Raw genomic sequence first — 11,615 nt, 5'->3', positions numbered from 1 at the left:
TTATCAAATAGTCACAATAGTCCCTGAGTGTATTAATATTCCAAAATCAATTCTTGAGCCAAAATCAATTATACTAAAAAAAAAAGGTTAGTAGTTATTTTGGTCCCTGAATTTGCAACTAATAGTCACAATAGTCCCTGAGTGTATTAATATTCCAAAATAGTCCTTAATTGTGCATTATCTTAATCAAAATAGTCCCTCGTGTTAAAATGTTACTTTAATACTATCATATCAGTCCCTCAATATAGTTACTTATTGTCACATCAATATGTATAAATACTTACTTATTATCATATCGGTCAATATATAAAAAGAGTTATTGTCAACATTGATAGATTACTTTAACCAACAAAATGTATACTATTTTAAACTTTTAATACATTGAAGGGATTATTGTAGCTACTCTTGTTTGTTTAAGGACCAAAATGACCATAAAAAAAATTTAAACATGTCGGAATCAATTTTGATCCTTTTTAAAATGGAACATGTAACTTAACTTTCCTTCTTTCATTCCAATTCTAAATCCAAATTTTTTGTCACACTACAAATACATTCCCTCTCTCATTCTCTCTTTCTGCAATTCCGATGATGATGATGATGTTACAGAAACAGAACATTCCTTGTTAACAACAACCTTAACTCTTGTCCAAACAAAAACAACAACAACCTTAACCATTTCCTTCTTCATTTACAATAACTCTTTTCTTGTTTTCTACACAACTACATTAAAAAAAAAACACACAACACATACGTTGTAAACACAATTAGCAACAATAATCAGTTACAAATAAGTAAATTAAACCATTTTAATTAATGGCGGTTGTTTTTATATTCACCACCATATTGTTAACGGCGGCGACGGTTATCGTTTCTGGATCTCCGGCGACTCTAACGTTGGAAAGAGCTTTTCCGACGAATCATGGAATTGAGCTGAATCAGCTCAAAGCTAGAGACTTGTTAAGGCATGGTAGATTCTTGCAGTCTTCTTCAAATGGTGTTGTTGATTTCGCTGTTCATGGTACCTTTGATCCATTCCAAGTCGGGTAATTCAATCGAATTTCACTTTTTTTGATAAAGGGTTGGTTTTAGTTTTCATGTTTTTGGTTTCGTGTGTTTGAATCAAGTTGAATGCTTTTTGGATTTTTAGTGGATTTTGAGTAATGGGTTTCTTAATTTGTTTAGAATCTTATCTTTAATTCTTCAATTTATGTTAATATCGTTGTTGATGTTTTTTTCTTCCTTTTTTGATCAATTTAGAGTGTTCTTTTATTCATGTTTCCCTATTTGTTTAGTTATTAAAAGTTTACAACAAAGATTGCTTGATTTAGTTTAGTTTAGTTCTCTATGGCTAGAGAATTTCAATTTTGTTTTCTATTTTTGGAAACTTGAAGATAGTTTCTTTAAATGATGGTAGGCCAATATATGGTTTCTAAATTGCTTTCATAATTTCGTTCAAGTTTGTTTTTCGGCATCAACACTACAGATTGAAGGTGTGTCGATGTCTGACACGAGACACTTCAGTTTCTTATCACCGACACTTCTAAATTGCTTTCTTAATTTCCTTCAAGTTAGTTTTGCTTACATTCAAATTTCAACCATTCGATTTTTGTAAATTATTACTAGTGTCGTGTTGGGTGTCTATCTTAGTGCAGCTTATCTTTTCCTCTTTGCATTATATCTTATCTTTTTGTGTGTGCGTGCGCGTGTGTTTGATTTAAAATTGATGGACTATTTCAGGCTCTATTTTACAAAGGTGCAGTTAGGTACTCCTCCAGTTGAATTTTATGTGCAAATTGACACTGGAAGTGATGTTCTCTGGGTCAGTTGCAGCTCATGCAATGGTTGTCCACAGACAAGTGGGTTACAGGTAAATTCAATTTTCTCTATTTGTTGATTATGTGTCATGTTTGCAGAACAGTGAACAATGTAGAGATGGAATATGTCAATATAATGGTTTACTGTTTATGGATTATGTCACAGATTGAGCTCAATTTTTTCGACCCTAGGAGTTCATCAACATCCTCGTTAATCTCTTGTTCTGACAAAAGGTGCAACAGTGGAATACAATCATCAGACGCAACCTGTTCCAGTCAGACCAACCAGTGCTCTTACACTTTCCAGTATGGAGATGGTAGCGGAACCTCAGGCTATTACGTGTCCGATACGATGCATTTGGATACTATTTTTGAGGGCTCTGTGTCTACAAATTCTTCAGCTCCTGTAGTTTTTGGGTGAGCTCTCATGAGCCTTAAATGGTTGATATTTGATAGCATTTTGTTTTTTTCCTCATGTTTATTGGTTTAATCTAATCTCGGATACTGTTACTTTGTGAATCGAGCAGTTGTAGTAACCAGCAGAGTGGAGACTTGACAAAATCTGACAGAGCAGTTGATGGTATATTTGGATTTGGGCAACAGCAAATGTCTGTGATCTCACAGCTCTCATCACAAGGGATTGCTTCTGGAGTATTCTCTCATTGTCTTAGAGGTGATAGCTCTGGTGGAGGAATTCTGGTTCTTGGTGAGATTGTGGAGCCTAACATAGTTTATACTCCACTTGTTCCATCACAGTAAGTCCTTTCTCGAAAATAAAATTGCTCCTACGTTTTAATATCTTTCTGTTAGTTAAACCTTCTTTTTGTTAACTTAAGTATCCATGATGAGAGCAATCTCAATTCTTTATTAAACATAGCTAATAATCGGAGATCTGTGTGTTTGTTCTTAGGACTACGAGCATAATCAAATGTTAAGTTTATAGCTAACTGCACCCTTTGCAAATATTTCAGGCCTCATTACAACTTAAACCTACAGAGCATATCTGTCAACGGCCAGGCACTTCAAGTCGATCCATCAGTTTTTGCGACATCAAGCAACAGAGGCACCATTGTTGATTCTGGAACAACTTTAGCATACCTTGCAGAAGAGGCTTATGATCCCTTTGTCAATGCGGTGAGTTTCTTTTGGGTAATTTCAAGTTATTCAATTTATCAATAACATTATGTTGCTTTAGGCTTTAATCCTTTATGCATTACTTAGCAATCATGTCATGTTTTTTGCTTGGTTGGAGATTTATCAAACATTGATGGTAAAATGATTTTTAAACGACTGCAGATTACAGCTACAATACCACAATCTGTACGAACTGTTGTTTCCAGGGGAAATCAATGTTTCTTAATAACTGACAGGTTAGGATGAGCACTTCATACATCTTTTTTTCGGGACTTTTTATTTCCGTTTGTACCTCTTTTTCCGATTATGTGGTATAAATAGATCATCTTGATGCTCTTTTTCTCTAACTCCTTTCGTATTACCGTGTTTAGTGTCACTGAGATATTTCCTCAAGTCAGTCTGAACTTTGCTGGTGGTGCATCTCTGGTTTTAAGACCACAGGACTACCTTATACAACAGAATTCTATTGTACGTATTCAAGCTTCAATTTTTTCTTTTTCATTTTTCTGAGGATTGGTTTGGATTTTGTGATTTCCAAAGATAATACTTTTAAGTTAGAGTGAGTTGCAGTTGGCAGCTATAGAAGAGTCACTGTCTAATGAAATCTATTAATCTGATTTTGATTTTACTTTGCTTCTAAAGCTGCCTAATGTGCCTTTCGTTACGACATTTTACATGATGACTTATTTTATTGAACGAATCATTTATTACGGCATAGGATACTGCCGATATTATTCTCAAGTACCACAAACTCGATTTGCAATTATATTTGGTTAAAAATTTCCATATTATCCTTGCAATCTCTCTGATTAGTTGAGTGCATTAGCATGATACAAACAAAGAAAGTCAATTTTTCTTGTAATTAACACTAAATGTCATTTTCCATCTGAAATCTGTTACTTTTTAGTGTACATAAAGGTTTAAGACATGTCTCAGATATTTACACCAAATTCATGGATATTGTTGACTCCTTTGATTACATGCATTTATTTTTCATATTCAGCTTATGCTTCACTTTGTTTGGTTTTTATATACCGTATGTTTTCTCACTAAATGCTACGGCGAACCTATGCATGTTACAGGGTGGTGCAGCAGTGTGGTGTATTGGCTTTCAGAAAAGCCAGGGTCAAGGAGTAACAATTCTAGGAGGTATAATACCACTTTGAACTCAAAAATTTAGATCATGAACCAATATTTAGAAGGAAATGTTTATATTGATTATATCTTACTTTATTCCACGTATAAACTTTTAGTATGAAATTATTACCTCCTCCTGTTTTACCTTCTTGCCCCGCCTTCGGCCAAAAAATGATCACCATTACTATTGGGATTTAAAATTAGTATGATTTACAATTATCCCATTAAAAACAATGATATACACTTAAAAGTATCATTCTTGTACTTAAATTATTGTTCATAAATAATCTGTTAGGGATTTTTTTTTTTTTCCTTCAAGAGTGTTATACAACTATTACTAACAACATCACTTCTTTGACTTCTTTGTGTTTTGGCAGATCTCGTATTAAAAGACAAAATTGTTGTTTACGATCTGGTCGGTCAACGCATTGGATGGGCTAACTATGACTGTAAGTTTCAGCTACACTACCAGAAAGACATATAGTGAATTTCATATGGAAAGATTTATCTTTTTTATTATCCTTGACATTGCATTAGATTCTAATCATGCTGTTTTTAATTAAACAATGCAGGTTCTTTGACAGTTAATGTTTCTGCATCAACTGGCACTGGCAGAAGTGAATATGTGAATGCTGGAGAGATAGGTGGAAGCAATTCTTTACATGATGGACTTGCGTCGTCAAAGACAGGGTTTATAGCACTCTTTGTAACACTGATTTGCAGCTTTGGTTTTTTATAGTATCTATATATGCATTGTGAGAGATAGATCTAATATTCTTTCTCCTATGTATATTCTATTTCCACTGTATATCTGTGATAATTGGAGATACCACATGTTTTCAATATTGATTGTGTGCACAATAGGGTTTTCAGGTTTAGCTTTAGATGATTCTTTAGGACACTGTCAGTCTTGTAGAATCTAATCATTACTTCACATGATTATTGATTGAATTGCTTATACAAGTTATATAATATAGTTTTTTTTTAATTCCACTTGTTCTTTTAAAGCTTGTATTCTACACATAATCTGTTGTTGTAAACTGGCACTCACACATCTGGTCTACATAAAAGTTGATATGATAATTGAATGTGACAAATATAGAGCTCATGTAAATGAATAATAATAAACCACTGGAAAGCAACATTTAGTGTTCTTTTTGAGGTTCATGGGGAAAGCACAAACATATGAGTAGAAGATTCAGCACTCTATTGTGAGTGGTATTTATGCTGCTTTTTGAAGTTGACAGTGCTTGGATGGAAATGCTTTCATCCTCAAATACAACGTTTTCAGTAACTTTTGGCTTTGAGTTTGAGTCATATTTGCAATGAGATCCATATTTGCTAAATTGGCACTATTCCTTTGCCAAATAGGAACATTATATTTTTGGAGACATGGTATGAGACTATGGGAGGGTAGCCCCACATGGACCACTTAGGGTATGTTTGATTTAATGGATGAGGAATTTTAATGGAGAAGAGGGAAGGAGTGAATTTAATGGAGAGAGAAGAGGATGAATTTCAAATGTGATGTATTTGGTTTGATAGGGGAGAAGAGAAATTCTAATGAAAGGGTTATACCACTTTGTTCCAAATTAACCACTCTCCTCCAAATTTCTCACTTTTGGTGGGAAGTTAAAATTTATTTAGGAGGAATTTTTTTCCTCACCCCCTTTTTCCTCACCCCCTTTCAAAACATTAAATGGGTTGTATTGGATTGAGATTTTATAAGACAATTTTTACATAAAAAAAATATTGTAGATTTTTAAAAACCTATGTAAAGAATGTTGTGAGGACCAACCTCTCATAAAAACCTATGAAAGTATTATAATTCAATATTAAACTAGTAAAAATAATTAACTTGAATTAGTTTAAGTTATGGCATTATTTACATTTATTTATTGAATCAAATTAAAATAAGTTTATGTTGCTTTATAATATTTGGGGCAAATTTTCTTTTCAAAGAGTTTACGATTCTCTCTGCTGTGAGTAAAACAAAAGAAGAGAGATATATAACACGTTTATTTGTTTTTCTTCTCACACTCTCTCTTCACAATTTCTTCTCACAACCAAACACACTTTTATGAGTTTTTGAAAGTGAGGTTTGGTCCAATTGTGTAAAGGTTTTACAACTAACTAGAAAAAAGATTAATATAAAACAAATTATGAAACAAGATTAACAATTTGAAACTATACATTAAAGAAGTGTTTCATTCTCAAGAAGAAAATATTGAAAAAGCTACAAAATAAAATACAAAATAAAACACGTACAATTCTCCAAGTCTATTTTTGGCTAGAGCTACAACGTTCATGATTAGTCATACATCTAAAACTCAATTTTAGTTTTCTCATGTTACTTTTATGTTCTCACATTAGAGAAAAATAAATGTGAAAAAAAAAACTTTAGATCTATTGGCATAAAGAGGTGATACCCTCTTCATCATGCGCATTATGCAATGATCATTACAAAAGATACATCCTCAAGGATAATCTTCAGGCCAAGAGCAAAACTGATAACCCTAAAATTGTGTATGCTTTTATCTGAAAGAATTTCAACTTATAGTTGAACAAATATTGGTAATAAAAAACAATAGCTTCCTTGGGTTACAATTTTCCTCCCCCACAAAGCAGTAAGCTCCATAAATGTCTACAAAACCATTTAAAACAGTAAAATCTCCTCCTACCTTCTCCATCACAGCCCAAAAATTCTGAAATACAACAGAACAACAGCGTAGTCATGCATCTACATTTAGATAAAAGAAAAAAAAATTCAAACAAGAAAAACACTAAAAAGAAAACAAATAGGGATGAGAAGCGACGAGAAAAATGGTTTAAAAGTGTTCCTTTATATGATATGGGTTGTCAATAGCGTAATATATCAGCGCGCTATAGAGGAATAGCATGGCAGTGGTAGGGTCCGGCACAACGCCATCTCGCTGAGATGCCTTCAGCAGCGGCAGTTGTGGCGGCCGTAAATTAAAGAAATCCCACTATCCACAATAGCAGTCTAGACTCACTACAGCTGACTAATGAAGACGATGAGTTGGAGGTGGAAGAACAAGATTTTGAATCAAGTGATGAACAAGATAATATTGATGTGGTGGAACTTTAGAAGTGAAGATGAGGCAGACGCAGATGCGAAAGCATGATTTTAATTGCTTGTTGTTTTGTTTACTTTTAGAACTCGATTTTGTCATTTTGACGGGATGTAATTTTGAATACAATGTCATTTTGGTTACATTTAGAACTTATTTTGATGGGAAATGACGAAGTTGATTAAAATTATTAGGCCAAATACCTCATGCGGTTCTTTAAGTTAGCTGTTTGTATTAAATTGGTCCTTCAATTTTATTTTACAACAAATCAGTTCTTAAATTTTTTTCATTGTAACAAATTGGTCCTTTAAGTCATAAAATATTTACAATGTTCCCTTTTTTTAATCAAACTTCGTTAAAAAGTGCTTACGATACTAATTAACATTGAGATGACATGTCCAAAAAATGTTTATGACATGAAACATGATTACTTACACACATTTTCTCCGTCTTGTTTCCGAATTCAAACCAAATTTTAAAGATAAATGTTTCATGAACAACAATATAAATCAAGTAATTAAAACGATTCCTTTTCAAACCAAGACTAAATAATACACCTATGAACCCTAGTTTTTAGAGCAGTGAATTTGGACTTACCAACTTAGCATTAAACGTCCACATAAGCACTTTGTAACTGAGTTTGGTGAAAAGAGGGTAATGGTGAAAATATGTTATGACTTAAAGGATCAATTTGTTGCAAAAAATAAAAACTTAAAGAACTAACTCGTTATCTAATTTAAAGGACAACGAGAGGTATTTGGCCTAATTATCAAGTATGATTGTCCCTTTAATTTTGCGTGTTTCTCTATTTTGAGTATTTATGTATCTATTTGGAATTTATGTTTACTTTGTACGTTGTTTTTTAGTCTTCACAATAGCGGTCATCTCGCTATCCACCATACTGCTGTAGCAGTTGTGGGGTTTGGCGCTACGCGCCGCTATCTGGGATTAATAGCATAATATGCTGCAGCAAGGCATGCCTCTAAAGGTTTTATCATGGTTATCAGTATCCTACGATACATAGTCATATTTTGATTTATAATTGATAGAAAACTGAACTCGATTTATAAATATGACATACCAGCTCATAATTTTACTACATCACTTGTTTTTACTTAAAAGAACCACTTATTATTATTATTAATATACTTGCCAACCCCACTTAGTGGGATAATGCTTGGTTGTTGTTGTTGTACTTGTTTTTACTTAAAAATGTCAAATTTGTATTGGTAATGTATATTTTGATTCATAATAAAATTTGATTTACGATTCAAAAATAGATCTACCGATTCACAGTTTAAACCTCAATTTTGATAACCACGGTCTTACCTCATTACCGATCTAGAAGAAGTGATGTGCAAGAAAGAAGGGAAGAAAGTTCATCATCCGTTGCCGATCCACAACCTTGCCATCTTACTCTGCCAAAATCATCTAGTAGGAAGATATACCTGTGAAGTTAATGTTAAAAATTGTACTACTCATAACTTCATTGGCTAAGAATGAATTGTATAAGCAAGTAAACGCTTTTATACCCGGTGAGGAGATTCACTAGCTTTAATTCTTTTCTGAAATAATAGTGGTCACCAAATGAATATACCATTTTCCCCTGAAGTGTATCCTTGTTTTCGTTATGATTAGATTTCTTCATTGACCACAAAAGGAGACGTTTTATAGGGGCCCGGCATAAAAGCCATGAATCGATAAATGATACCTGATAGACAATGCAAAAGCTTCATTAAAAATTTGTTGCTGATCATTCAAAAGGTGAAAATCAAAAGAAATAAGGGTTCGTATGGATAAATAAATCAGAATTAAAATTTTGAATGCTTACTTTAATCTCGTCAAAATTGGAATTGAGAATAATGTTTTTTACATTTGGACAAAATAGCAGTTGAATATATAAGAGAAATGCCAGCAACACACATTTTAACACACACTTTTCAACACACTCTCTTTGATTGGTTAAAATTTACATAGGTCCCATCAAAGTTATATGGTACCCACATGATTTGATAGGGCCATGTAAATTTTAACCAATCAAAGAGAGTGTGTTGGAGTGTGTGTGTTGCTAGCATTCCTCGTTATATAATATAGAAAGACAACCAGAATTCTATTAAATAAATAGCTGATTAATATGTCAAACTCAATGATGAGAAAATGCAAAAAATCACAAAAAAAAAAAAAAAAAAAAAAAAAAACACAATTACCTGATATAAATTAACATCTTTCGAGTTACTAAAAGCTTTAGCAAAAGGCACAGTCCAAGAATTGATCATTTCCTGTCAAGGACATAAAAAGGAATTTTATTGCACAACAGTAAATCAAAGTTTGAAACCAAAACAAATAATTGTTCTTGAAATACAAAACAACACAACGAACAGACTATGATTTCTCTAGAGGAGTGCTATACTCTCTTTTTGACACTCCCTTGTTGGATGAAATCCATATGGGTACCACACTTTGGAAATGGTCTCGCATAAAGTGGTGAGACCTACATGGGTTTCACTAAATATGAGAGTGAGTGTTGGAGAGAGTGTTAAAAAGAGTGTTCCTAGCATTTCTCATTTGTTTATCACTTTAGTCTGATAAAAAGGTATGATTGAAAGCAATATGTGAGCGATTTTCCCAACAAAACAATAACTGTTTAGGCTGAACCGCAAACACAAATAAAGCAATATTTCATTGCATCTTTCAGTGTCATTATTTTTATCATTTCTTGTCATTTACTCTATGTTTCTACTCATATTTAAATCCCTTTCACATTGGAAAACAAATAGAAGACGTTGTTCAGCTTTCAAATTGAATAGTAAAATTAAATTACAACGAATGCTGCCACCAATTAAATTACAACGAATGCTGCCACCAAATGTGTTAATCATTAAAACATTAATGGCTATGTTGGCAGCATTTGGATGAGCAGACAATGCAATAGGGTAGACATAAAACCCTGTCATGAACCATTTACCTGGGAGATTGCTCGAAACGAAAGGCAGACCAGAGATGCCTTTGGAACAGATGATTTGTCAGAATCAACTGCGTAATCAGAAATGCGAATAGGAAGCTTCATTGTTTTACCATCCGAGAAGTTGACTTTGATATCCGGAAATTTCACAGCTACCATTTCCGGTATAATCACTTTATTAGCTACAGCAATCTGCACAACACAATTACAGATAAACATGTCATACTTTCATCTGGTACACCCAAGATGTGCTTCTAGTCTCTAACCAACTTATCACTATCACTGGTTAATTAGATAATAATGTGCATGTATTGATCAAAATCAACATCAAAATTAAAATGATATACAATTAACTATCAACTGTCTTGAGACAAGCCTATAAGAGAAGTCAAGTTCAAACATGTTTTAACAGACCAATTTGACAAAATATCTGCTAAAACCAACCAATTTAGGGTTTCGAGGACTTGTATAAGCTTTACATAAGTTATGAAGTCAACTTCATTGGAACATAGGTCCCTAAATAAAACATTCAACAAAGTTTGCCTCAACTTTCTACGCTATAAGCGCTTAATTAAACTGTTTATCCAAACAATGCCAAAACATTCAACAATCAATGAAATATTTCTATGCCAACAACAAACAGATTATTATTATTATGATGAAATTGCATTACCTTACCACCATGTTGCTTGAACTCATTTAGATCAGCAAAATGTCCTCTACTCAATTCATCCTTCCTTCACAAAACCCATCAACAAAATCACCAAATCAATACAAAAAATCTTTCTTTACACAAAACCCATTAATAAAAACTTACAATCTAGCTCTCTCCTTTGCAACTGCTTCCTTATTTCCAAACTGTAAAATTTTCAACAAAAATAAAAATTCAATTTTTAAGCATAATTTGATGTACCCATCAAGAGAAAAATGGATGAGAGAGAGGACCTGGTATAAATCGATGAAGCTGCGTTTGGGGGTGAGGCGATAATGGAGATTTTGGGGTTCAGTGGTGTGTATGGAAGCCATAATCGAATCTCTGACATTGAAACGACGTCGTATCAATGGTTTCAAACCTTGCATATTTTTTTTTTCTCGCTACTTTTGATTTTCAATGCGAATTTGTTCGTCTTCTTCGTTTGGACTCTGCCTCTAACTTAGCATAATTCCAACCAGATGGCACTGGTCAACCAGGGTGAATAAAATTACTGCCGGAGTTAAAAAAATGTACAGTAAATTACTTGGGTAAAAATTCATTCTTAGAAATAATAACAATCAAATAATTTGAAATATAAGTTTTTGTTTGAACTAGACATATTAGATCATACATTTATAAGATTGTTTACCGTTTTCTCTGTCACACTGTATGTAAGTGTAATTAATATGTCTATTGTGTTTGTTGATATTGCTAAATTGTTTTTTTTTTGTATGTGTATTAAATTTGACTTTTCATATTTCAAAACAAATGAGTAGTATTAA

General features: G+C 32.9%; 2 protein-coding genes across 3 annotated transcripts; one reads left to right on the top strand and one right to left on the bottom strand.

Annotated features, from left to right (window-relative positions):
- Nucleotides 1-509: 509 nt before the first annotated feature.
- Nucleotides 510-5,073, top strand: LOC146950123 (Eukaryotic aspartyl protease family protein). The gene is made up of 10 exons (XM_085746061.1): nt 510-1,043; nt 1,738-1,867; nt 1,981-2,231; nt 2,342-2,569; nt 2,786-2,948; nt 3,111-3,184; nt 3,320-3,416; nt 4,031-4,097; nt 4,463-4,534; nt 4,658-5,073. Exons 1-10 carry the CDS (start codon nt 814-816, stop codon nt 4,822-4,824), a joined length of 1,479 nt encoding a protein of 492 aa, XP_085602187.1. The 5' UTR covers nt 510-813; the 3' UTR covers nt 4,825-5,073.
- A 1,330-nt stretch (nt 5,074-6,403) lies between these two features.
- LOC146950122 (ATPase complex subunit) lies at nt 6,404-11,284 on the bottom strand. 2 transcript variants are annotated; one of them, XM_085746062.1, is made up of 8 exons: nt 11,085-11,284; nt 10,957-10,997; nt 10,813-10,876; nt 10,143-10,331; nt 9,385-9,456; nt 8,710-8,888; nt 8,507-8,625; nt 6,404-6,790 (listed from the first exon to the last, which is right to left on the bottom strand). In XM_085746062.1, exons 1-7 carry the CDS (start codon nt 11,217-11,219, stop codon nt 8,511-8,513), a joined length of 795 nt encoding a protein of 264 aa, XP_085602188.1. In that variant the 5' UTR covers nt 11,220-11,284; the 3' UTR covers nt 6,404-6,790; nt 8,507-8,510. The 2 variants fall into 2 exon arrangements, with proteins under 2 accessions (XP_085602188.1, XP_085602189.1); XM_085746063.1 differs by having other exon boundaries at nt 6,495-6,825.
- Nucleotides 11,285-11,615: the final 331 nt, after the last annotated feature.

This window comes from Medicago sativa, chromosome 2 (assembly GCF_051527215.1).
Source record: "Medicago sativa cultivar Bolivia chromosome 2, Bolivia_mono, whole genome shotgun sequence".
Classification (NCBI taxonomy): Eukaryota; Viridiplantae; Streptophyta; class Magnoliopsida; order Fabales; family Fabaceae; genus Medicago; species Medicago sativa.
The sequence above is the reverse complement of the archived record's forward strand: the minus strand, read 5'-3'. Positions and strand labels throughout refer to the sequence as shown.

Coding starts and splice junctions, on each gene's coding strand:
- LOC146950123 (XM_085746061.1), top strand. CDS start 814: ATGGCGGTTGTTTTTATATTCACCACCATATTGTTAACGGCGGCGACG. Junction 2,570..2,785: donor ACTCCACTTGTTCCATCACA/GTAAGTCCTTTC, acceptor CAAATATTTCAG/GCCTCATTACAACTTAAACC. Junction 3,185..3,319: donor TGTTTCTTAATAACTGACAG/GTTAGGATGAGC, acceptor TACCGTGTTTAG/TGTCACTGAGATATTTCCTC.
- LOC146950122 (XM_085746062.1), bottom strand. CDS start 11,219: ATGCAAGGTTTGAAACCATTGATACGACGTCGTTTCAATGTCAGAGAT. Junction 10,998..11,084: donor GCTTCATCGATTTATACCAG/GTCCTCTCTCTC, acceptor AAAATTTTACAG/TTTGGAAATAAGGAAGCAGT. Junction 10,332..10,812: donor TCAAGCAACATGGTGGTAAG/GTAATGCAATTT, acceptor TGTGTTGTGCAG/ATTGCTGTAGCTAATAAAGT.